At 34.9% G+C, this 23,610-nt stretch overlaps 4 protein-coding genes and 1 long non-coding RNA gene across 12 annotated transcripts; 3 read left to right on the top strand and 2 right to left on the bottom strand.

The window, feature by feature from the left end:
* Positions 1-955: 955 nt before the first annotated feature.
* On the top strand, positions 956-14,042 carry LOC139779888 (uncharacterized). 3 transcript variants are annotated; one of them, XM_071718371.1, is made up of 5 exons: positions 957-3,118; positions 8,703-8,905; positions 9,146-9,496; positions 10,155-10,207; positions 11,568-11,706. In XM_071718371.1, the coding sequence occupies exons 1-5, from the start codon at positions 1,228-1,230 to the stop codon at positions 11,569-11,571; spliced, it is 2,502 nt and encodes an 833-aa protein (XP_071574472.1). In that variant the 5' UTR covers positions 957-1,227; the 3' UTR covers positions 11,572-11,706. The 3 variants fall into 3 exon arrangements, with proteins under 3 accessions (XP_071574470.1, XP_071574472.1, XP_071574469.1); XM_071718368.1 differs by having other exon boundaries at positions 960-3,118; positions 10,127-10,207; positions 11,568-14,042; XM_071718369.1 differs by lacking the exons at positions 10,155-10,207; positions 11,568-11,706 and adding an exon at positions 9,918-10,120 and having other exon boundaries at positions 956-3,118.
* Positions 3,125-3,870, top strand: LOC139779892 (uncharacterized). The gene is made up of 2 exons (XR_011720046.1): positions 3,125-3,232; positions 3,672-3,870. It is a non-coding gene; the product is annotated as an uncharacterized lncRNA (long non-coding RNA).
* Spt3 (Transcription initiation protein Spt3) lies at positions 13,875-21,279 on the bottom strand. 6 transcript variants are annotated; one of them, XR_011720044.1, is made up of 7 exons: positions 20,528-20,881; positions 19,968-20,198; positions 19,582-19,896; positions 19,310-19,500; positions 19,082-19,238; positions 16,897-16,998; positions 13,875-15,589 (listed from the first exon to the last, which is right to left on the bottom strand). XR_011720044.1 is itself a non-coding variant. In XM_071718374.1 (6 exons), the coding sequence occupies exons 1-5, from the start codon at positions 20,583-20,585 to the stop codon at positions 19,101-19,103; spliced, it is 933 nt and encodes a 310-aa protein (XP_071574475.1). In that variant the 5' UTR covers positions 20,586-20,881; the 3' UTR covers positions 13,875-15,589; positions 19,082-19,100. The 6 variants fall into 6 exon arrangements, 4 of the variants coding, with proteins under 4 accessions (XP_071574475.1, XP_071574476.1, XP_071574474.1 ...); XM_071718374.1 differs by lacking the exon at positions 16,897-16,998; XR_011720045.1 differs by lacking the exon at positions 13,875-15,589 and having other exon boundaries at positions 15,752-16,998; positions 19,315-19,500.
* LOC139779889 (WD repeat-containing protein 91) lies at positions 15,489-18,934 on the top strand. Its single transcript, XM_071718372.1, has 8 exons — positions 15,489-15,619; positions 15,906-16,170; positions 16,257-16,372; positions 16,634-16,821; positions 16,910-17,225; positions 17,306-17,427; positions 17,504-18,158; positions 18,278-18,934. Exons 1-8 carry the CDS (start codon positions 15,500-15,502, stop codon positions 18,425-18,427), a joined length of 1,932 nt encoding a protein of 643 aa, XP_071574473.1. The 5' UTR covers positions 15,489-15,499; the 3' UTR covers positions 18,428-18,934.
* Csl4 (exosome component 1 Csl4) lies at positions 21,036-22,341 on the bottom strand. Its single transcript, XM_071718377.1, has 5 exons — positions 22,016-22,341; positions 21,821-21,936; positions 21,506-21,754; positions 21,342-21,423; positions 21,036-21,282 (listed from the first exon to the last, which is right to left on the bottom strand). Exons 1-5 carry the CDS (start codon positions 22,050-22,052, stop codon positions 21,164-21,166), a joined length of 603 nt encoding a protein of 200 aa, XP_071574478.1. The 5' UTR covers positions 22,053-22,341; the 3' UTR covers positions 21,036-21,163.
* Between the last annotated feature and the right edge of the window lie 1,269 nt (positions 22,342-23,610).

Genomic DNA, 23,610 nt, shown 5'->3' with positions numbered 1-23,610 from the left:
CCTCATCGATTTTCTTCTTTTTTATAAGAAATCTAAACATCAGTCCAAGAGGCAGACATGAACACATGATATAGCACACATTTTTTTTTTAACATTTTTGAAGCGCTGTCAATTGACAACGCAGAGGCAACATGCTGGCAGACCATTTTTCTGTGGTCCTTCACATTGTCTTTAATCGAACAATTCAGGTCTGCCAAGTGTACCTTCATATACACTTTTTTAAATCATAAAAAAACTTGGAAAATTGATTACTACTAAAGTCAGAGCCCTGGATGTCTGCCTCTTCGATTTTCTTCGTTTTCAGAAGGATTCTGAACATCAGCCTCAGAGGCAGACATGAACAAATCATATAGTACCCCCTTTTTTAAAAACAAATTCGAAGCGCTGTCAATTGACAACGCAGCGCTACCATGGTGGCAGACGCAGTCCTTAATGTTTCTTATGGTACAATTATCGCTATTAATAATGTCTGCCACATGAACAAATCATATAGAAATTTTGGCACCCAGCTCCCTAACTACTTGCTATTCAATCACAATTTCCATAATTTATAATCCTTATAAGTTCTTTTGTAAGAGTTTTCCTTGTTTAATTAATATTATTTAAATACGTCATGTAATCATCGTTTTTTAAATCTAATGTTAATAATTTAATTTCTTAATTTTTTCTTTTAATTTTTATTTATTTTTTTATTTCTATATTTATTTTTTTATTAATTTTTCAATCAATTTTTCATTAATTTCTCAACACAAAATGACATATTTTTGACGTGGGATGATCTGAGTAATCGGTGTATCTTCGAGCGATCCCATTAGAATTTTCGATTCTGACGAGGTTACAGGGTCAAAGGGCCACCCCGGTCTTCCAATTCTGGTGGTGCAGTGTAACCTCCGAGCGGTACCATCGGACGGGTTGCGGTGGTGCAGGCGCGGCGTCGCGACGCCAAAACCGCGGTTTCGATTGCGCGTGGCATTCCCGCTCGATATTCGCTGCAGTAAAGCCGGTCATCCGGTTCCGCCGCCGCGGCGTCGTGGCTCGTAGCGGCAAACGTCGCCCGTGCCGACGGTGGTGGTACTTGGTAGCGGTGGTGGTGGGAGCAGCCTCCGTTTTATTTCTGTCACGGCCTCGTTGGGGCCGGCTTCGCGAGTGCGTTCTTTTCGACGAGTCTCTCTACACGAAGACCGTCAAACGACGACGACAACGACGACAACAACGAAGAGTCGCACGATGGAAGACAGTTACACGGTTCACCGACGTCGAAAGGCAGCCGCCAGGAAGCGTGAGAAGACGCCTGATCCTTCGTCGAGGGGTGCCGCGTCGCGCATGGACACTTCGGACGATGAGGATGAGGAGAGGCGCGCCAGAATGGAGAGGATGGCTGAGGAAGCGGAGAAAATGGAGCAGCAACAGAAAGAAAATAGACTGTCACAGCAGCAGAAGCAGGAGGTACCCTTGAAAGAACCGGAAAACAAGGATAAGAAAGGAGACAGTCGGGAGCAGCGTCCCACCAGGAGAAAAGACAGGACTGACGCGAGGAATTCCGCGAATGTGGATGACATGATCGCTGTACGCGCCGAGGTTGCCGCCAAGTCGGGGGCTGGAAATAGTTCGAAGACACGTGAGACTGATGCCGCAGTGACTGGCGACAACAGCAAGCAACCTACGGAGCAAGTAAAGCAAGTCATCGAAGTAGCGAAAAGGGTTGATGATGGTACCACAAAGAGAGACGTCATCAGACCTGAGATTGTTCAGGGGGTAGTGTTCAAGGCTAGTATTGTTCAAGAGACGTCAGAGACGCCGAAAGAGACGAGCGGCGAGACCGGCAGACCTGTCGAAGCCCGCAAAGTCGAAAGGCGATTTAAAAGGAAATCGAAGGAACGTGTGGAGAGATATAGTCGATCAACGGACTCCAGCGATGTGGATGAAAAGAGCGAGTCGAGTCAAAAGCGGACGAAGTCACCGGAGGCGACTAGGTCTAGGACGAAAAAGGCGAGCGGAAGGAGTCGACTCAGTGATCCGGAAGCACAAAAGAAAGACGCCGAGAGGTCGAATCGAGAGAAGAGATCATCGAGTCGACAGAAACTGGAAGACGAGCCTCAGACGAAGGATGACACTGAGAAACCACGCTCGAGATCTTACAGTCAGGTCGAAGACACTGACGAGGATCTGAAAACGGCAAAGAAAAGCGAGAGTTTCCCGCAGAAATATGTCGAGGAGCGGATATTGAAGAGGTCCTCGATCGAGAAGAAGAAACAGATCATCCCGCTGAGTAACGAAAGCCTGATCGAGGATTTCGCGAAGGCCCAGAGAGAGTACCTGCTAAGGGAACGTAGCATTCTGGACCCGGAAACCACAGACGTGTTTCAGGACGCGGTTGAAGTTAGTTCCTTGAGGAGACGGAAATTCAGTCTGGTGTACAGCGAGAGTGAGTGCGAGGACATCGTTCAGAATGTAATACAGTCTTCCAATACAGCTGATAAGAAGAAATCGTGGTTCTCTTGGTTGTCCTTTTGGCGCACTAAGAAGAAGGATGAAGATACCGTAAAAAAGAAGATTGAGGACGAACCAGATATCGTAGAGAAGAAGATTGAGGACGAATCAGATATCGTAGAGAAGAAAATTGAGGACGAACTAGAGCCCGTTCCAAAAGTCGAGGAGATCAAAGTGGAGAAGCAAGAAGCTACGGAGAAGATTACTTTATTGGACTTCTTCAGAGCTCTCAGAGATATTGTCGCCGAGTTTAAAACCTTCGTGGCACAGAATCCACGTGAAACTACGATCATTAGACGGCTGCGTAATCGCTGCACAGCCGGATTGCTGCTCGTAATGATCTACTGCGGCCTCGGCGGCTTCATCTTTCGTTTCGTCGAGGGTGCCTTCGAAACATTCTACAAATGCGGCGTAAAGCGCGTGAAGCGCGACTTCCTAGATACTCTGTGGACTTACAGCCACAATTTGAGGGAGGACGACTGGAAGAGCATGGCGCGCAAAAAACTGATGGAGTTCGAGGAACAGCTTCACACAGCTCACGAAGCCGGCTTACATACGTACAGCGGTCAAAAAAGTTGGAGTTTCCTGAATGCGGTCGTGTACTGTCTCACTGTTATCACCACCATCGGTGAGAATACATTAATTGTCTTGGACGAGGCTTAAGGTGGGAACAATTTCCCTGGAGAGATCATCTTCTAGTAGCCTCCTTTTTTTTTATAATGTTGATCTTGAAAATACAAGGGTGAGTCAATAATCCGCACTCTATTTCTATAATTTATTAGAATAAGGGTAGAGAACATACAATTACATCTTTTTTCAACATAGTCCCCTTTCAATGCATTTGTTCCACAAGCTTGCATATACCCTCGAAAAAAATAAATGTTTTCAGTTTGTCTCTCACTCATGTATGCACCGCTTCTTGCACATGTTGTTGTTGCATGACAATGCATGTCCAAATACTGCTGCCCACAGTGTTCAAACGCTACATAAGATTTGTTTTTTTATAGCTGAACTAGTGTACACTCTCTGTACTTCAAGTGAGATAGGTATATGTCTGAAATTTGGCGAAAGCGAAAAGGGAAGTTTTAGTGCAGTCCAGTATCTAGTGTAGAAATAAAAAATAAACCTGTATAGTCCAGATCTCGCTTCCTCAGATTACTATTTGTTTGATTCACTTAAAGATTCCTTAAGAGGTCGTCGATTTGCCACAGACCAAGAAACGGTGCATACATGGCTGAGGGACAAACCAAAACATTTTTTTCGAGGGTATATACAAGCTTGTGGAACGCTGGAACAAGTGCATTGAAAAGCAAGGGGAATGTTGAAAAATGATGCAATTGTATATTTTCTACTGTTGTTCTAATAAATTATAGAAATAGAGAGCGGATAATTATTAACTCATCCTTGTATCATGTATGAAACTTCTCAGAAAAACTTCTTCACGAAGAAGTAGCGTCTTTGAACTGAAGCAGTTTTTAGCACTATATGCGTGTATATTTTATATGTCTTTATTTCTTTGAAATAATTTACGAAATAAGAAACGAAATAGACACATTAAAATTAAAGGATACAGGAGAAAAACGATTAAAATCCACTTTTTATCGAATTTCATCTGATCATATACTATCTTATTGCATTTTCAAAAAAATTTCATAATTCTTATCTGTTGTCTTTTTGGTCAAGAACAGTTATAATTCATTGGAAATAAGGCTAAAAGATGTACCATGTTGGGGAAAAATGATCATATAGTTTATGCGCTTGTGGGGCAGAACCATCAGAGTTCAACATACAATGTAAGTAAACACTATGATGCATTCCGATATTCACTGCTAGTACTTTTTTCAATACTTCCCTAAGATATTGGATGTCTTGAAACTTAAAATTACGTCTTTCTCGAAATTACTCCGGACATTGACATTGATCGTTTTTGCTCTGTACTCTTCAAATTATTAATATAAATCTGAAAGATTTTAATATTAAATAAAGAATTATATCAAATAAAGAAGAAAAGAGAAAAATATTAAAACTGTATTTCTAATATACTTCTTACTATTATATTCATCAGAGTTTCTTTTCGTATTTTAAACCAAATGAGCTTAAAACAATTTCTCGTATTTTCTTCTTTTAAATTTAAAATATTTTGAAATGTTTTCCTTCAAATAAATATCTATTAAATTACTATCGTTCGTAGATAGTGTTACAACTGTTCACAGTTTAATGTTACTCCGAAAAGATGAATTAACGTTATATCGACGACGTACTTTGTTCAGCTAACAATGGCACGCAAAATTAAGATAATTACATTCGTTATATATATATATATATATATATATATATATATATGGGGCGTTTCACGCCAAATCGGACACCATTGGGCTTTTGCATCTCCGATTTTTTTGAAAATGTTTTATGTTATAGTATTAGTTGAAAGAGGCCTCCATGATTTTTTTTCAAATTTTTTTGTCAAAACGTTTTCAAAATATCGATTTTTGAAAAATTACGTTACTTTTTTTTTAAACGCCCATAACTTTACGAAAAATGGGCCAAATGGGACGTTTTTTTTTCAAAATGTTCGTATTTAAACACACTTTTGATAAAAAATATCAAAAAAAATTTTCAAACTGTATTTCTATAAGATTTTCAAATTTTTAACACAAATTGTTGATTTACAAAAAACACGTACTGATCGATTTTCTTCAAAATTTTTTGTAAAAAACTATCATCGATTCCACAAATTTTAAGCCTAAATTCATAATGGGATAATGACGGGATCTATTTTTTTTCGATCTTTTAATTTCTATTTTTTATTTATCCGTGCTGAAAAATATATATAAATCTTTTTTTTCAGGCTTATCGGCAACAGTCATTGTTATTTATTTAAAAAAAACATATATCTTTATCATTTAATAAACAAATGATCGATAATTTTTATTTGAATATACTACAATATATGTCCGTCTTTCGGAAAGAGACGTTAAACAGTTGGTCCAAAAAGGAGGAAGGGAATTAAAGAGGAAGTGAATGAATAGAGGGCGGTTAAAGGTTTGGGTACGTTCCTCGTCGGCCTCAAGCATAATAAACGCTTTAATTCAACTGTATTTTTCCTGAAATCAATTTGTAAACTATTTAGTAATCACTATGTCTCAGATAATTATTAATAGTAGTTCCTGTGTAAATTATTTATTCTTTTCAGATATTTTTCAGCACGGATAAATAAAAAATAGAAATTAAAAGATCGAAAAAAAATAGATCCCGTCATTATCCCATTATGAATTTAGGCTTAAAATTTGTGGAATCAATAATAGTTTTTTACAAAAAATTTTGAAGAAAATCGATCAGTACGTGTTTTTTGTAAATCAACAATTTGTGTTAAAAATTTGAAAATCTTATAGAAATACAGTTTGAAAAATTTTTTTGATATTTTTTATCAAAAGTATGTTTAAATACGAACATTTTGAAAAAAAAAACGTCCCATTTGGCCCATTTTTCGTAAAGTTATGGGCGTTTAAAAAAAAAGTAACGTAATTTTTCAAAAATCGATATTTTGAAAACGTTTTGACAAAAAAATTTGAAAAAAATCATGGAGGCCTCTTTCAACTAATACTATAACATAAAACATTTTCAAAAAAATCGGAGATGCAAAAGCCCAATGGTGTCCGATTTGGCGTGGAACGCCCCATATATATATATATGTGTGTGTGTGTGTATATATATATATATATATATATATATATATATATATATATATATATATATATATATATCAGATATACATATAACCATACGCGTTGTGAAAGTTCACGAATAAGTTTCGTTTGCTGTAGAACGTTTTATGGGTTCCTTATTGATTTTCTAACACATAAATACATTGAAATTCTGATGGTGCCTACACCATCTCTTGATGCAAAAGCGTCAAGAGAAATGCATGTCGGTGACGTATTTTGTTCAGCGCAACAGTGACACGCAAACTAAAATAATTATATCCGTTATACATATATATATCAAATAATACGCATTGTGAAGGAAAGCTCACGAACAAGTTTCGTTTGATGTAGAACGCTTTACGGCGTTCCGTATTGATTTTCTGACACACAAATGCATTGAAATTTTGATGGTGTTTACACTCTCTCTGATCAAGAAAAACGCGCACATGTCGACGAGGTAAAAATTGATTTAAAAAACTGAAACATTTGTTTAAATTTTAAACAAATGTTTCAGCTTTTTAAATCAATTTTTACCTCGTCGACACAAATTTAAACTTTAAAATATATTTATTTAAATTGAATTTGGTTAAAAAACTAAGTAAAACATTAAGAAATGAAAATCGTTGCAAATCTAATAATAGGAAATAATGAATAAAATAAAATAGAAGATAAATAATTAATTAAGAAATTCACAATTTATTTATTTTTTATATTGTTTTAAATTCTGTTTAAATAGTTAATACTTATTGTTTATATTATATCGTTTAGAGAGATCGTCAAGACGCGATAAATTTGGATCGTAAACGAGAAAGCTTCGGAAGCTCGACGTCGTTAACTCGCATTATGCAATGATGACAATGAGCACTTTTCCGATCGGATAAATTTGCAGAAAAAATACATTTAAATTTAAATTTATACATATTGATCGTATTCGTATAAGTGGAATCGTTCAATTGCATTCCCTGAATCATACCCAGCCAAGGCGAATGCAACCAGTTTACGAGAAAATAACCGTCTTATATAGCTCCGTTGAATAATCTAAACTTAGACTTTACTCGCGACGTGCGTAAACGCGCCGCTTTTGCAGCGACGATTCAGAGACCGACGCAAACAAAATAAACTATGATCATTACGATTTCGTTCTATGTATGCGTCCTACAATTAAACTTGTACGACGCAATATGACCATTATATTTTTTATAATAAAGTAATATATTTAATAATATTATATTATATATATAAAGTATGATATTAATTATATATTATACTATATGCAATAAAATTATATTATTTTATTATATATAATTTATTAGACATTATATACAAAATATATTAAATATAATATATAAATAAAAATATACTATGCTATAAACTTTAATATGGCAACTATTGAGCTAATTTTTTATTTCAAGATAAATATGTCAGAGATAAACCCAGCATTAAACATTTCAATATACACTTAACTTTCTTTTTACGCGGTTTTTCTAAGTAACGCGGTTTCTGGCAAAATTTTTATCTCTCATTATTTTTATGTTACATCAATTTAGACCCATGGTCTTGGCGATTAATCTGACCGAAACCAATGGCCGTATTGTCATGACGATTATTATATAATAAATTGGGTCGATTATATATATAAAAAGTCTTAACTGTTATGTTAATTAAATTAATTACAATTGCTGGCAAAGTAAATGTTATTACTTGCTCGTTTTATCTCTCATGTACATATACATCAGATCTTAATTTTAATTTCTATATAACAAATTAATTAATGAAACAGATATGTAAAGACTCTGTATATAAAAAATTCGAACTAAATTCTCTCTCTCTCTCTCTCTCTCTCTCTCTCTCTCTCTCTGGCAATAAGAGCCAAGCGTGGTGTTTTACCGCTCAAATTTATTATGTAGGTGATTCGCAAATACAGTCAAATGTGGTCAAATTACGTACGTTTCGACCCTTTTTGGGGGTCATCTTCAGCGCATTATCCTAACATCCTATCTAACTAATTAATGAGACTAGCCTAATTAATAAAAATGTTTCAATCGGACACGTCTTTCCATACTATCATGTTGAAAAAACGAGTAATACCGTAGACAGATTATATAGGCGAATAAGTCATAATGTGATAATAAAATAAAGTTTTGTTTGGTTAATTACATATATGTATTTTATCTTTTCATTTAAAGTTTCCATATGTTGTCAGCAGACCCTGAAGAAGTAAAACATAACCCATTTTCGCAATACATACTACGTACAAAAGGTTTTTCGTCACATGGTTGGCCTAAATACAAGCACTTTTTACATAAGTAGATGCATACCGAGTGAAAGAACCATGTAAAAAGAAAACTTTTTCAAATAGCACCATTCTTTTATGCAGTTTTTCCCAAATAACACGATTTCTTATTATACGTGATACATATATATATATCGCGTAAAAAGGAAGTTGGGAGTAATACATGGGTGTAATACCATATTCTAATTAATTAATTGGGTGATTTTTCATTGCAGGGTATGGACATATCTCGCCAACTACGGACACAGGAAAAGCCATCACGATTGTGTACGCCATTTTCGGCATCCCGATGTTTCTTATAATTTTAGCCGACTTCGGTAAATTATTTACGCGCGGTATAAAGTTCCTGTGGGCATTCGTGAGAAGGTTGTATTACACTGGTAGTTGCCGTAATGTCCGTCGCACTGCGCCCGTTCAGGTAAGATATATACTCCATGCGCTTTAAAAAAATTATCGCTTAAAGAAGAAATTAAGCCAACTTCCAAATTTCTAGAATCTTTCACAATATCTTCAATTTATGATATTGCATATTTTCAGTATATCTTTTGCATTCCAATTTTATTGCATTACTTCTTATTTTTGATCGCTCGATTGATCCATCTGGATCCATCCATCCAGTTAATTAATAATTTTATCTCGCCCATTGTGGAAATCGCAGGAAGTTATGAAGGGCATGCAACTCGTATACGATCTCGCGAAGTTTCGGCGGCCCTCGCAGATGAATCCGGAGGAGATCGAGGAGATACAGAGGCAGCAGGCCCAGCAGCCACAGACGGTCCTGAACGTGGACGCCAACGCGCCGGACACGCCGGGTACACCGGCATTATCGGCCTTCGCCGTCGATGACGAATTCAATCTACCGATTTCGGTGGCGATCGTTATTCTCCTGGCTTATATCTTCATAGGAGCCACCCTATACTCCATGTGGGAACCTTGGAATTTCTTCGAGAGCTTCTACTTCGTCTTCATCTCTATGAGTACTATCGGCTTCGGCGATTACGTGCCAAAGGTGATTATCCTCAGGTCGAATGTCATTCAGTCGAACCAAATAATTAATAATTAATAATAACGCTCTTCATAAATTCGTAGATAAAAATTTATATTGTTATTTCTTCATCGACTTCGATAGACATGAATAATGGTCGATGTAAGTCGAGAGGTAAATCGTACGACGTTGAGATATTGGTTAATGAGAGTTACTTGAGTGGAATTAGCAGAAGACTAATTAGCGTATTCATCTAAGTGGCATTCTCAATTATTTATCATTCGCCATGACTGCTATATGTTAGGAATTCGCGAATTCCGTTTGATTTTCCCTTAGCGCCTCTTTGAATTCGCCTCTCGAATTTTATTTGCAATCTCACGACAGTTTCCATCTTTGCAAATGATTAATTTACTCTCGTGTTTCTTTTTTTCACGGTGGCGTTCAGATGGTAAGCCTTTTGACGTGTAAGGCCTCTCTCTCAACGAGAAGCTGTATATCACCGTATACATGTATTCGTTTCGTTGTTTCGCACAAGCTTATTTCCTTTCGTTTCGTTAAAATTAGTGAAGTAAAGTCTTAGTTAATGAAATTATATAAATACTGCGAGATCCACGATTCGCAGAACTTAACGGATTCATTGATTGATTGATTTAGCATCCCATATACATGATGTGTTCGATAGTATACCTGGTGTTCGGCCTGGCGCTCACATCCATGTGCATCAATGTCGTGCAGGTGAGCGACAACAATTCTATTTTAATATATTTATTGCCATGTCATTCATATTTAAGTGACGCGTAAGTTTCAGCAAGATCTCCGTCATCCATTAGCGGGTGACAATTTTATTTATTCCATTAAGAATGATTATTAAGTATTTAAGACAGAAAAAGAACAATATAAATTATATAAAAACATTTAAAAACAATAAAGTATTAAAATAATGTATTAAATTTGTTACATTAAAAAGAGAATTATCCATTTTTTAATTTTTCTGTTATTTAAAAAAATTTTTTTAATCTTTTAATTTTACATATGTTTTAATCACAAAAAGATCTATTATTTGTGAATGACAGTTTTACTTATTCTATCTAAAATTTTATTATTAAATATATAATAATATACATATAATATATTTCTTTAATTAATTTTTTTGCATAGTTTATTTTGTGTAATCTGACTTTGTATATTTTAAAAACAATCGCACACATCTCTTTGCGTCTCCCAGAGCTTAATGACGAAATCAGCTTGGCACTCAAAGTGTTAAAGAAATTATAACAAATCAAATCAAGATTAATCAAGACTAATCATTATATCAAATCAAATCAAGACGAGCTACAGATATCCATGTGATAACATAATTATATTCCTTATAATAGCTTTCAATTGAAACTAGTTTAATCAGATTAGTCCAGTTAGAAACTAATTAATTAGACTAGTTAGACATCTGCACTTGCAGACTCGTTAGACTCGTATCGATCTGATACGATTAATTTCATTTTTTATTTCATTTTCTTGAGCTTTCTATAAATCTCTAATTATATATTTTATTCATTTTTTCTATTTTTTTTTAAAAGAATGTTTTTTTATTTTAGCTAATTACTTACAGAAAATGTATGGAGTATGGAATGCACTACAATCTTTCTTAAAATATTATTAATTTTATCATTATTGTGGTAGTCACCTAAAACAATATAATTATATCTTTCGCATAACTTCACAATTCTTAATTATGATACAGTTATAATTAAAATGCTTATTTACCATTATTCATTAAGATTTCATCATTTTAATATTTCTTCTCATCCTCATTTCTGGATAAGAGAATTTTCATGTTAGCACATACATTTCAGTAATAATATCCAAGAGATGCCAAACAGAATATTTCTAATTAGCAACAAGAATCTCGACAGAGTACCTCGGTCGTATCTAACACAATATTTCTTATACACAGCGTATTTACATATTCGTCTATTTACAAGAAATAATGAATGTACTGATTCAATGGCCGAGGATTAAAGTAGTGATGTGAAAATACGTGGGAGAACAATACTCATTAAATCTGATCGAATCAATCAGCTTAATCGTGTGTCGCCAGGTGATGCTATCGGATTCATTCAAGCAGGCGAGCCAGAAGATCGGAGCCACGATCGGCTTCGAGGTCGCCGAGGACGACAACTCGATAAAACCGGCGCCGCCGCCGCCGGTCGAGGTCGCGGACGTCCACGTGAGCGCGAAGGAGTCTGAGAGCGGCGAAAAGATCGCGCCCAGAGCCAAACAGGAAGACGTCGACCTGTAGATGCATTTCTTTCAGGAAAAATTCTTACACGTCTCGATCGAGCGCTCGTTCGAGTTCGTTTCTTGGAATACGCGAAATGTGTGTCTCTCTCTCTCTCTTTATCCGGCCTTAAGAGAATAATCGTCCAAATTGGCTTACGTAACGCAATGGTAATATGCGGTAATCACACGGCACGCACGCAATCAAGCTTCGAGGGACAATCGCTGTCAGGATCGTCTTTATATCTGAGACCTGTGGAGAAGTGCGACGAAGACATTTGACTGTTACTTATCTTCTTCGATGCTTTTCAGGATTGAGTTTGTGCGTTGTGAGTTTTGATCAGGTCCAATTAATCTGTCTCGCGGGACTCAATACTTTTATTAAGTTAAATTCTGGATATCTAAGTTCCTTCTCCGTCAATGTAAAGACGGTCCTGATCGTCTCGGCGGCGCCAACAATGAAATCTTCAGAGCATTATACGCTACACGTTCGTCTATCGTTGAAATCGCATCTAATAAACGCGATTCTCTCGAATGTACATATATTTCTGAGACGCGCGAAGATGCGGATTAGTGATTTTATGGAAACTGGAGATCTAATCGCGTCTGCCATCGTGTTCGATGAATGCCCGAAGAGATGGAATTTTAGATGAGGCGATCGAGTTTTGCGTGTAAAATGATTGTGCATAATTCAACGAAGAGGTTGAAACGAATTTATGCGAAACAATACGCACAATTATATTCAAATCGCGTCTTGTCAGGTGAGAGATCCCGCAGATTGGGTTTGTGAATAATTTTAAGAGGAAGGTTTTGAGATGAAAAGTCAATAGTACAGGTGAAATAGTATTCTGTTTCATAATTTTATTTTGCAATTTTGGGCGTAAATTTAGAAATACGAGAAAAAACTGTTATATTAATATTTATAGAATTTGGTGATATATTTATGGAATTTTATGATTACGACATATCGTACAATTGTACGAATAAAATAAAAGATACATGCCTACAGAAGATATATATTTCCCCAATTTTTATGATCGCACACGTTATTCCATGAAGCGAATTAGCGCAATTCTCCCAATCTGCGGTAAATTAAATGCCTGTTACAGCGATATCTCCAGTGATAGTCTGTAATTATATGAATGCGATGGATTGTGAAAACCTATTTTTGTCAAAATACTACATCGAACAAAAAAAAGAAATATTGCTACTCTGCAGTTGCTCTTGCCAAATGCTCGCGGGTAACAATACATCTCGCGATTTATTTTTCGTAGTCTAGTGTCTATTGACAATAAGTATAAGAAGAAATTGGTATTTTGTATATTCTATCATCGCGTGATTTTGTAATTACTCCATCTGAGTTGACTTTTATCGCGCGATGCGAAGTTCGCAAGAACGATTCACTTCAATGACCTATTCTCGGTCTGCGAGTTTTAATTAATCGTTTATCTGCGATAAATTATTCTATGATTTCGATAATCCTCCCGTTGGGATTATGAGAGGAAGTTACGATAATGTATCATCATCGTATAAAAAGCATGTTTAATTTATGCAATTTACGTGATAATTACTAATCCCTTCAGTATGACATTTCATCTACGTTTGGAAAAATAAATAAGTGATAAATAAATTTGAAAAACTCATGTTAAAAAAATGAATGGAAAATTGCATGTGCATAAAATCATAATAATTAATATTTACATTAAAATTAATATATTCAAAGAAATTTAAAATTCTTTAAATCCCGAATTTTGAAGATTAAAGATTCAAAATTGTCCAGAATGACTAAAAATTTTTAAAAATTTCTTTTTCCGTAAATGCGAATGCGTCGTTGTAGAATGTAATTGTAATAGTGAAGGGATTAAGATCTGACGGGAGAATTTCGATTTTCGTGATGGAAACAAAACACTCGTGCCTTTTCGAAGATGAGATTATTTGTTGAATTTTTACAGTAATTATATGGCAAAGATTCCTGTGCGTAATACAGTTTAATCTACAATCAACACACATATATATGCGCACGCGCGCACATATACATACACACTCACGCGCCACATACACACATCGCTATTCGGCAGGAATATTATTTTTTTTCTACGTTGAAAAAAAAAGCGAACGGTCTGATGAATGTACAGTGTTTTCGTCATTTTATCACTCGTTGAAAATTAAATTCATGTAAATTATGAAATTGTAAATGTATAAATTTAAGTCACTGTAACAAGATATACAATTAATACTATTGTAATTATTATTTATCGAATTTACCTACAAATAAACGTAAGACAGTACACTCAGATTGACATTCGCATTTATTCCTTATTATAAGCATCAATATAATTTTAATTTTATGATTTTTTATAATACTTTTTTCTTCTTTTAGTCAAGTTTATTTTTTAATAATAATAATAATAATATTTTAGGCGCAGTGTGGTCTAGAGCGCCAGACTCGTAATCTGAGGAACCAGGTTCAAGTCCACTAGAGCCATGTAAACATGGAATGTTTTTCCGAAAGCTGCGCCCTCCGTGCAAGATAGGCTCTTGTGCGGAGCAAACTGGGCTCCGTCTTTCGGAAAGAGACGTCAAGCCGTTGGTTCAAAGGGTTAAGTGAGAGGAGAAGGGTAGTATTGGATGAGAATTGAATAAAGGGTTGGGAACGTACAAAACGCCTTGCAACCGTGAGGGGAGTCAATAATAATATTTTTAAAAAATCATTTCTCTCTAAATATAATAGTTTTATCACTTTTATAATGTTTCTTTTCTTTTTATTTTTAATCAAAATTTTTTTTTTTGAAGATAATGTCTTTTTAAAATAGTTAATTTCTTAATAAACTAGTAGATTTACAATGTTTATGCAGTTTTTTCTTCTTATTTTTAATCAATTTCTTCCTCTCAAAATAATGCTTCATATTTTTTTAAAATAAATAATATTATTTTAAACATAATAATTTTATAATATTTTGTGATATTTCTTTCTTCTCATTTTTTAATCAAGCTTTCTCTTCCAAAAGTAATGTTTCGTGTTTTTATAAAATTAATTCATTTTTTTTCTAAATATAATAATTTTATGATCTACTATAGAACTATAGACATCACAGACGCGCGCTTCGCACGCGTTATTTAGCTTTAACATTATACTATTATTATTACATTATTAACCCCTTGATACATAAAACTGTCAAAATATGCGATGACAAATGCTTACGAAATAAGCGCAGTGAAAGAATCAATCAGCATCGTGGAAAAGCGGCAACAATTCAATATCTTACATGCCTTCTTTAAAAGCGGATATAGTATTTTTTTTATTTTTAAATCACAAACTTTTTTCTCTACCGGCAATGCTTCGTTCTTTTTTTAAAATTGTCAATTTCTCTTCAAAGATATTAAATTTATTGATTTTTGTGTTTCTTTTCTTCTTGGTTTTATAATGAAACATTTTTTCTTAACATATTTTGTATCTTTTTACAATAATTAATTATTCTCTAAACATAATAATTTCTCTTTAAACAAATGATTCTTTCGATTGTTCAACGACTCGAGAAATTGGTCGATATAAACTCTCAGTATTCTCACATACCTTTCTATTGTAAGGCTTTCTGTTGGCAATCCTACATCCAGGCGAAGTGTTGCTGTTGTATGTATGTACATACTCTTCCAAGTTCCACTTCCAGTGGGGAATCAAGATGGCCGAAGGATGACAATATGCAGCTGTCAACTGGTGCAAACGAGTAACATTTCAAAGAAATTGGAGGGAAAATGTCTCACGTACAGTATGTAGACGAGTTGGTAAAGGAGTACTTGCTCTTCAGAGGTTTTAGTCAGACCCTGAAGGCTTTCGATAATGATCTGAAAGCGGAAAAGGAAAAAGGATTTAGGGTAAGCATGATTATAGCAAAATAACAACAAAATATCCAACCAAATAAGAGTATGGCCTTATCAAAAGGTCAAGATTCAGGATAATCGCGCGATAAATCCTATTTTCCGATTGTTCCTATCAGTCGTGCCTGCTTTATTCTGCTGTTATATGTATATTTATTTACGTTCATTATATATGTAAAGTGTTACATATGAACAGAAATATTTGTACATGAGCTATAGATATTATTGGTAAAAAATTGTATATTGCTAGCTTAATAGTACTTGACTATGTTTGATTGAACAGGTAGATAAAATAATTGATCAATTAATGCAATACATATATAATTATGATTTGACGTCGTTGAGAGAATTATGGGGACACTTGGACACTAGAATGTTTTGCCGACTGGAAAGCCATTTTACGCCCGCGATCAGAAAGTTGGAGAACGCCGTGCTAAAAATGTACTTGGTGAACGCAGCCGTAAACGGCAAGCAAGATAGGATACAAGAATTTTTCACGAAAATGGCACCAGAGCTACAGGGTCACTCGGAATGGAAGGAATGGTTCGGTATGTCCTTTGTTCATTATAAATTTATAATTTATTTACACTGCGGATTTAGGGGATTATAATTTGTACGCTTTGTGACATTGCAGCTCTTGCCTTTATCAAAAATCCCGAAGACAATCCGGCTTACTCGGTCCATTTTAGCAGGCAATGGCACGATACCATGTTGGTATCTTTACATAATTTCCTAGCAACCATCTTTCAAGTAAGTAAAAAAGCATTTTCATCGCATTGCAAAGCTCAAATTAATTTTCCCAGATAAATGATAAGGTTAAATAATAGAGCTACAAGATAAGAGAAGAGCATTATCTTACAATCAGTTAAATATGCCTATAAAAAATTAGTATTTTTCAACGCACTACTTTCTAACGCACCATTTTGTAACAAAATAAGATAAAAGACGTGCGATTATATGGTACGAAATGTGATATTGAGTGATGAGAAATTTAATATGTTGTTATCTTAGTGTATGCCACAGCCGACGTTACTCACAATTGACGAAGACACGAATAAATTAAAACGATTGCAAGAGGAAAATGAAACGCTGAGGCAACGGTTGAGTGAATCTGTTAAAATAGAAAGCATATCGGATGTGAATCCGGGCCCGGCACCCCAGCATCCCCCCATCATGGATGATTTTTACATTATTGCTCAGTAAGTTCACGTCCGCTATGTTTCATAAAAAAAGAAGGTTCTATAATTAATATAATTATTTATAATTATTTATACTTATAAATAATAGAGAGTCGCCGTTACTGGAAAATCCAAAGACATTGAGGAATCTCATAAGAAATATTGGCGGTGGGTCCAGTCCAATCCTAAGCAGGAAGTCTGCAACAAATATAAAAAAAAATGCGGAATCTGAAATGGTTTCGACCAAACGGACAAACACGAAAGGACGGGTGAATTCGATCAGTAAGTCCGAGGCAGTCGCCAAGAGGAGCATCAGCTGTGATTCAAGATTAAATAGTTCTAGGAAAAGAGACTCTTCTATGGACACTGCTATCGAGAGAAAAACTAAGGAAAAAATAGATTCCAGTTATATTCTTTTAAGTCAGGTTAAAGAACCTTACTAATCTCAGAAAATTTCTATTATTAATTACATCAATCGCTTTTGTACAATACGTAACGTTTACAGGAGGAGTATACAGAGCACAAAACCTCTATAATTCAATGCAAAAGTAACGCAAGCGGATCGTACGTCGCGACGGGCGACGCCGATGGTGTCATCAAAGTATGGACGCCGATTCCTTCACCAAAGTAAGAAAAGTGTATAACTTTCCCTATCAATGTAGCATTGATAATATGTAATTTTTATTATCTATATTTGTTTCAGGACTGTTACTACGTTCACTTCCGTCACAGCAAATTCTAACAAAGCTATCACCTCGTTGGACTGGATATCGAAAAACGAACGTTATTTCCTACACGGTGACAACAATGGTTTAATTCAATTGCACGATACGCGAGATTGCAAAACGCTCTGGGATATCCAGCATGAAAATTCGCGAATCGTCACTTTGATCTGCAATCCGACGGAATCGACATTCGTCTGTTCTGTATCGGATGGCAACGAGGGTAAATTGTTGCTGTACGATATAAAAACGAGAAAGCTTGAGAGAACGTTGCCGCTGGAGCAGAACGTCACTGCTTTATGTTCCACTTTCAATCATAATGGCCAATTACTTATCACGGGATTGTCCAATGGCAATATACTGATACATGATCTGAGGCGAAACGAGATAATAGACAATCTCAACTGCCACTCTAGCCCAATAATCGACATAGAATTAATTAACGATTATACGAACATATGCGCGCAAAGCGAGGACGGTAAGCTATGCCAAAGGAGCTTGAATCACTTTGGAAAGATCTTGTGGGAGACCAAAATTAAAATCGAGAAAAACCCCGTTCATGGAAAATTATTTACTTTCGATCAGAGCGGCAATTATATGTTACTCTGCACACAAACTGGAGGAAATATATACAAGGTACACTTATGTGCAAGATATTTTTTATACAAATATATACTCAATATCGATTGGGTATATGTATAATGACATAATGTTTAAAAACTTATTCTGACACACGCGAGACTTTTCTGTTTCAGATGCCACCAGGTGCACAAGGAAAGATTTTAGAGCTAGGCGGACACAAAGGTACTCTATGTTGCGACTGGTCGACTGCCAATCAATCCGGAACTTGTATAACCGGGGGTGCAGAAGGAAAAGCACGAGTATCAACACTACTCTCACCATGATATAGAAACAAAATTAGCATCTGTATAAATTCGTAAGACAAATAGACAGTTACTGATGATATTAGTTAAAGATCTTGTGGATATTATTTTATTCACTGTATTAAACTATGTAAGTGACTGTAGAATAAGTACATCATGTTAGGTTTTAAGACACTACACTCTATCGCCAAAGCGTTGATAATTCGTGTAAAAGAAAAAAGATTCAAATATTTTATGAAAAGTATAATATATCACTCTAGCAGTAATTACAAGCAGTAATATAACTGTATTTTATCTTTTGGAAAACAATCAGGGACTACCAAATGTAAAATGTACAGAGAATATTGTAATTATTTTAAGGAGGATCATAAATATCTCTATAATTATTATTACATGGTAATTTTACTCGGTTTTATAATAAAAATCGATAAAAAAAGAACGTGGTTTCGTGTGTAAAGTTATGATTTAGGAAAATGAAACACATGTACAAGAAATCAAGAAAATGTCAATAAATACGAGTCAATTTTAGTGTTGCACATGTTTTATGTATCACTTCCTGGCAAATAAATAATTTCTCTTTGCAAATAAATAATTTCGACTAATAAATCATAGGGTGGATTTACCCTATTTTGCTTTTTTCTTTTAAAGTGATTTATGTTACATTAAGCTTTTTACCTTCTTCAGATCTTTACATCTAACATGAAAGAAGTTTCAAGTGCGGTCTTCTCATGGACCATCTATTAAATGGACCTGTCATATCTAGCTGTGGAGACCAGTACCGCCTAAGGGCTTCAGTTATCTCCGAAGGAGTTAATGGTTTCATTACGAAATTCTATAAAGAAGAGGACAGACAATATATATGTTGCTTTATTATTTTGATGTTTTAACAACTATAATATGTACCTTACTATGATAGCGTGGTTTAAATGTAAGTGGATTAACATAATTGAGTCGTTGCCGATCTATAGCATCACCATGCATTATTTTACCTTGATCTTGCCGTACTAAAAAGGCGAGATCAACAATTTGAGCAACCGTTTCATATGCAAGGTAAGATAAGATTGTTTGTGCTTGTTTTGACAAGGTAACATCACCTATAATTAAATATGATAATTAAAATATGATAATTAAAATGTAGGCTACGCATATAATTTTAATACTAATTGAGATAGTACCATCCAAGCAAATCCAGTCACAAAATTTATTGCGACTTTTGTTCGCAAAGGAGACACGACGTGCCTTGCTGAATTTTATGTAATGCATTTCATCCATGGACCTCGACGCGATGTCCGCACGAATGCATCTACGTCGTTTAATATCGTCCACGAAGGATGAATTTTCTAGAAGTTCACCCGTGTTGTCAATCTGTTCTAGAAAACTCTGAAATGGCACTTTTTTCTTGGTACCATCCATTTGTTCTGAATCCACGGCAGTTTGTGGGTTGTCATTCGCCACAAGTTTTTGAACCGAGCATCCCAATTCTTTGATTTCTGAAAGAAAAAGTCATACCCTGTAAAAAACAATAGCACAACATAATTAAAAAATTTTGCTGCATATTTACCAAAATATTTCACGATGCGCTGAAACTTGACTTTGTCTTTACGTAAAAGAAAGAGAAGGTCCTCTCCATTGATGACATTGCTCTTCTTCGAACTGGCTCGTCTATCCGCGATTTCACAGGCTCTTCTGACAATTGCTTTCATTTGTTGCAGCACGACATCCTCTATGATCTTTACAGATTCCAACAATGGTTCACTACTGTCACCAAATCCATGCATCATCTGCCGAATTTCTGCACAAACCATTCAAACTGTGTTTATCATTTATTTTGTATAAAACATGATTAATTTTGCTTAATAGCTGTATTCAATACACAATTATTGTGTTAATATTAATGCAATTTGCAATTATGTCAATAATAATGTAATAATTAGGTAAAATCAATCAACAAATATGTCGTTTATTGGAAATTATTTTACTATTGTTTATCGTAATTGAATTTTAGGATTAATAATTATGGGATACCGAAAATGCGCTTTTTTATCCATATATTTCTATTTTCTATTGTGTGTACACACATAGATCGAATATCTAACCTCGTAAATTATAACGAGCGCTTACCCTGAGTGTAATTCAGTGATTCAGTGTCTGATGGCTTAAAAAATGACGCTTCGGCCATTTTTGCTTATTTGTGTCACTATTTTATCAAATGACAACAGATAATTTGTAAATTGTAAAATATTTGAACGGGAATATATATCCATGGGCACGATAAATATTTACATTAAAACGCTGACAGTGCTGCCACTCAGGGCTGCGTTCGAAAACTTTACTTGGGTGCACATCGCGTCGTTCTATCTTTGTTACTTACTAAAAATTGAACAAGGACAAAACGACGCTGGTGTGCACCCAAGGGTCTACCCAAGGGAAGTTTTCGAAAGCACAATCCAGCCATTCACTGCCTTGAGCCGCTTGAGCGCAATGGTTTCTTTCTAGCAATAGAAATAGGAAGCGGAAAAGAGGATATGTATTGAAAAATATGTATGTGAATCAAATATTAAATAAAAAATATAAAAAAAATTTAATTAAAATAGAAATGTTTGGGAACTTCTTTACTTGCTGTTCCAAATTGTTTAATCTTTACCTTTAATGTCAATATATGAGAATTATGTTCACTTGTATAAACTTTTTACACACAAATTGTATAACGATCTAAAATATACTATGCAGTTGAAAGACTGATTACTTGTAGGCTTATTACTCAGTCTGTTCCGCCACGATATGTTCTGGCACAACTTTAGCAACTTTACGGAATTCTTTGCTCAAAGATTTCGGGCATTGCATCTGTGTCCAGCTGATCGGCACCATGGCAACACCTGTAAGATAAGCCATTAAAATTAGATAGTAAAGAGGATAGAATACACAGAGCCATTACCTTCATCGCTGTGAGCTATAACTACTCCTAGTTCATTTTCCGCGGTGCTCAATTGATAAGTGTGTATTTCTGTCATTGGCATCTATCGAAACGTATAGGAAAGATTACAGGCATAATCGTCGATGTTTAGATATACCGTTTCGCAGAATGAGGCTAAAGGATACAACTCTTGCGAGAATGATGTCTCCAGGTCGATAGCACTTGTACATCTCTATTTTGTCTTTGTCAATTGCTCGAACATCCTCCTTCCTCAGTATTCCTCTGTAAGGTCTCGTCAGTACTATGTCACCCACGCACTTGATGCTACATTTACAAAATCTTTGATTAACTACAGTGACCATGGCCGTCACGATGTCTCCTGGCGCAGGAACGATGCTTTGCTCCGTTATACCACGTACCTCAATCGTACGAGTCTGTAACGATGTATGTTTAGAGATATTTGTTCCAGTACGTTAAATACAGAAACGAATAAGACTTACTTTGTCGTTTGTTACTAATTTTACGATGCCAGCGAGCTTCGAATAGATGTAACCCTGCTGCTCGTATGTCCCAGGTCCGACTACGTTGCTTTTATCAGCTACACATAACCTTTGGCCTTGAAGAAATATTGAGAAATTAGTCTAATACTTGCAAAGTTATTGAATCGACGTCGTTAATAATAAATAAATAATTACCGGGCACACAGACGATAAGTTCCTTCTGTTCGGTCATTATTTTTATGTTACGTGATATATGCTGGTTTTATATTTATATTTATCTATGAAAAACATCAATCTATTGTAGACAATTGCCGTATCAGTAACGTGCAAAAATCTAGAAATCCGAGAGACATAGATACGAATAGAAATCTGGTATTCGTTTACGTAATATTGAATTTATTTTGGATAAGAAGGCTCCGTTTGATAATTTACATGAGGTTATGTTAATCCCACGTTCGTTCAGGACGTTCAGATCACTTCAGGTGGCATTACTGCATTTACTGCTACAAAGTGAATGAAGATAGTTGCAGAGAGAACCGCAATGAAGTTAGCCGGACAACTTTGACTTAAAAAATATTTTTTTTACAAATCGTTTGTTAGTCGCTTATATAATAGGTGATTGTCAGAATAATTTAAACATTTGTTAGTTAATAGGTTTTATGTAAATACGAAAATAATTTTTAGTGTATATATAGTCGATAAATATTATAGAATTCTTTACAGTTTTTCGTTTCAAAACGGCGGGTTCAATCGAAGCGGAATCGTTTGTTGGTCCCGAATAAACTAATTAAAACGTTTGTTGGATCACGCGGTTTCGCTTATGATATCACCTTCTCTCTGATATCATTCAGCTGCGAAAGTGTAATATATTTGCTGCGGTGTATATATATATATATATATATATATATATATATATGTATATATATATTTATATATATACACCATGGCAAGTTGGATATATATATAAATCATCCCATATTTCTTTCGCGATTATTATTTTCTAAAAGTGATTCTCACACGCGAATTGGAGATTCATTTTAACGTAAATATCAACGCACAAGACGCGATTATACGTTGATATTGTGTGAGTTTGGTAACCGGCAATTTATCTTTTGTGCGTGCGAATCAGAACTTATCGAGCGATCGTCTCCACGCCACGTACTTTCTCGGCGAAGTGCATCTGAGCAGATGGAGATGCAAAGGACAGTGGACGCAGACAACGGGCGGTATGTATACCTTGTTTTTTAACACTATAATACTATCGAAAATTAATCTATACCCATTTCCACCGAAGTAAAAGGGTCAAAATGAAAAAAAAAAGAGAGGAAAACGAATTTATAAAATTAATTACCTATATATTTCAATAAAGGTTAGAGAAAATTTCAAAAATTGTGATGTTTTAAAAATGAATAATAATTATTTTAAAAAATGTCAAATAGGTAAGTCGAATTATTTTGACTCCCTTGTTCTATTATAGTGTTAATTATATAGCTGTAGTAGCTGTATTGTATTAAGGGCGACTTCGATGAAATCCAAATTAATTTAATCGCTGATTAATTCAATCGGTATAATTATAGCGAATTTTTAATTATTTAATTCGCTTTTTCTAAACTAGTTTTCCTTCCCATTTGTCGAACAACAACAAATTAGTAATCCTATTCTTGTTAACAAAATACTAAAAGTTTCTTAATTGGCAAGTTAATTACTTATTAAGTTAATCAGAGAATTTGGTCGAAGTCATGCTATAATAACAAAGAAAGAGAAAAAGTAAGAAAAAGAAAAAGAGAGAT

The sequence above is a fragment of the Temnothorax nylanderi genome, unplaced genomic scaffold (assembly GCF_030848795.1).
Source record: "Temnothorax nylanderi isolate EJ_2023f unplaced genomic scaffold, tnyl_v1.0 TNYL_tig0248_pilon, whole genome shotgun sequence".
NCBI classification, from domain to species: Eukaryota; Metazoa; Arthropoda; class Insecta; order Hymenoptera; family Formicidae; genus Temnothorax; species Temnothorax nylanderi.
The sequence above is the reverse complement of the archived record's forward strand: the minus strand, read 5'-3'. Positions and strand labels throughout refer to the sequence as shown.

Excerpts from the sequence above, each read along its gene's own strand:
- Csl4 (XM_071718377.1), bottom strand. The coding sequence starts at position 22,052 with ATGACCGAACAGAAGGAACTTATCGTCTGTGTGCCCG. Across the intron at positions 21,424-21,505 it reads ACATCATTCTCGCAAGAGTT|ATGCCAATGACAGAAATACA; the intron begins GTATCCTTTAGC and ends ACGTTTCGATAG. Across the intron at positions 21,283-21,341 it reads TATAGCTCACAGCGATGAAG|GTGTTGCCATGGTGCCGATC; the intron begins GTAATGGCTCTG and ends CTTATCTTACAG.
- LOC139779888 (XM_071718368.1), top strand. The coding sequence starts at position 1,228 with ATGGAAGACAGTTACACGGTTCACCGACGTCGAAAGGCAGCCGCCAGG. Across the intron at positions 9,497-10,126 it reads TCGGCGATTACGTGCCAAAG|CATCCCATATACATGATGTG; the intron begins GTGATTATCCTC and ends TGATTGATTTAG. Across the intron at positions 10,208-11,567 it reads TGTGCATCAATGTCGTGCAG|GTGATGCTATCGGATTCATT; the intron begins GTGAGCGACAAC and ends GTGTGTCGCCAG.
- Spt3 (XM_071718374.1), bottom strand. The coding sequence starts at position 20,585 with ATGGCCGAAGCGTCATTTTTTAAGCCATCAGACACTGAATCACTGAAT. Across the intron at positions 19,897-19,967 it reads GCGCATCGTGAAATATTTTG|AAATCAAAGAATTGGGATGC; the intron begins GTAAATATGCAG and ends TTTTTCTTTCAG. Across the intron at positions 19,501-19,581 it reads TGACTGGATTTGCTTGGATG|GTGATGTTACCTTGTCAAAA; the intron begins GTACTATCTCAA and ends ATTTAATTATAG.
- LOC139779889 (XM_071718372.1), top strand. The coding sequence starts at position 15,500 with ATGTCTCACGTACAGTATGTAGACGAGTTGGTAAAGGAGTACTTGCTC. Across the intron at positions 16,373-16,633 it reads TCCTAGCAACCATCTTTCAA|TGTATGCCACAGCCGACGTT; the intron begins GTAAGTAAAAAA and ends TTGTTATCTTAG. Across the intron at positions 17,226-17,305 it reads GTTATATTCTTTTAAGTCAG|GAGGAGTATACAGAGCACAA; the intron begins GTTAAAGAACCT and ends TAACGTTTACAG.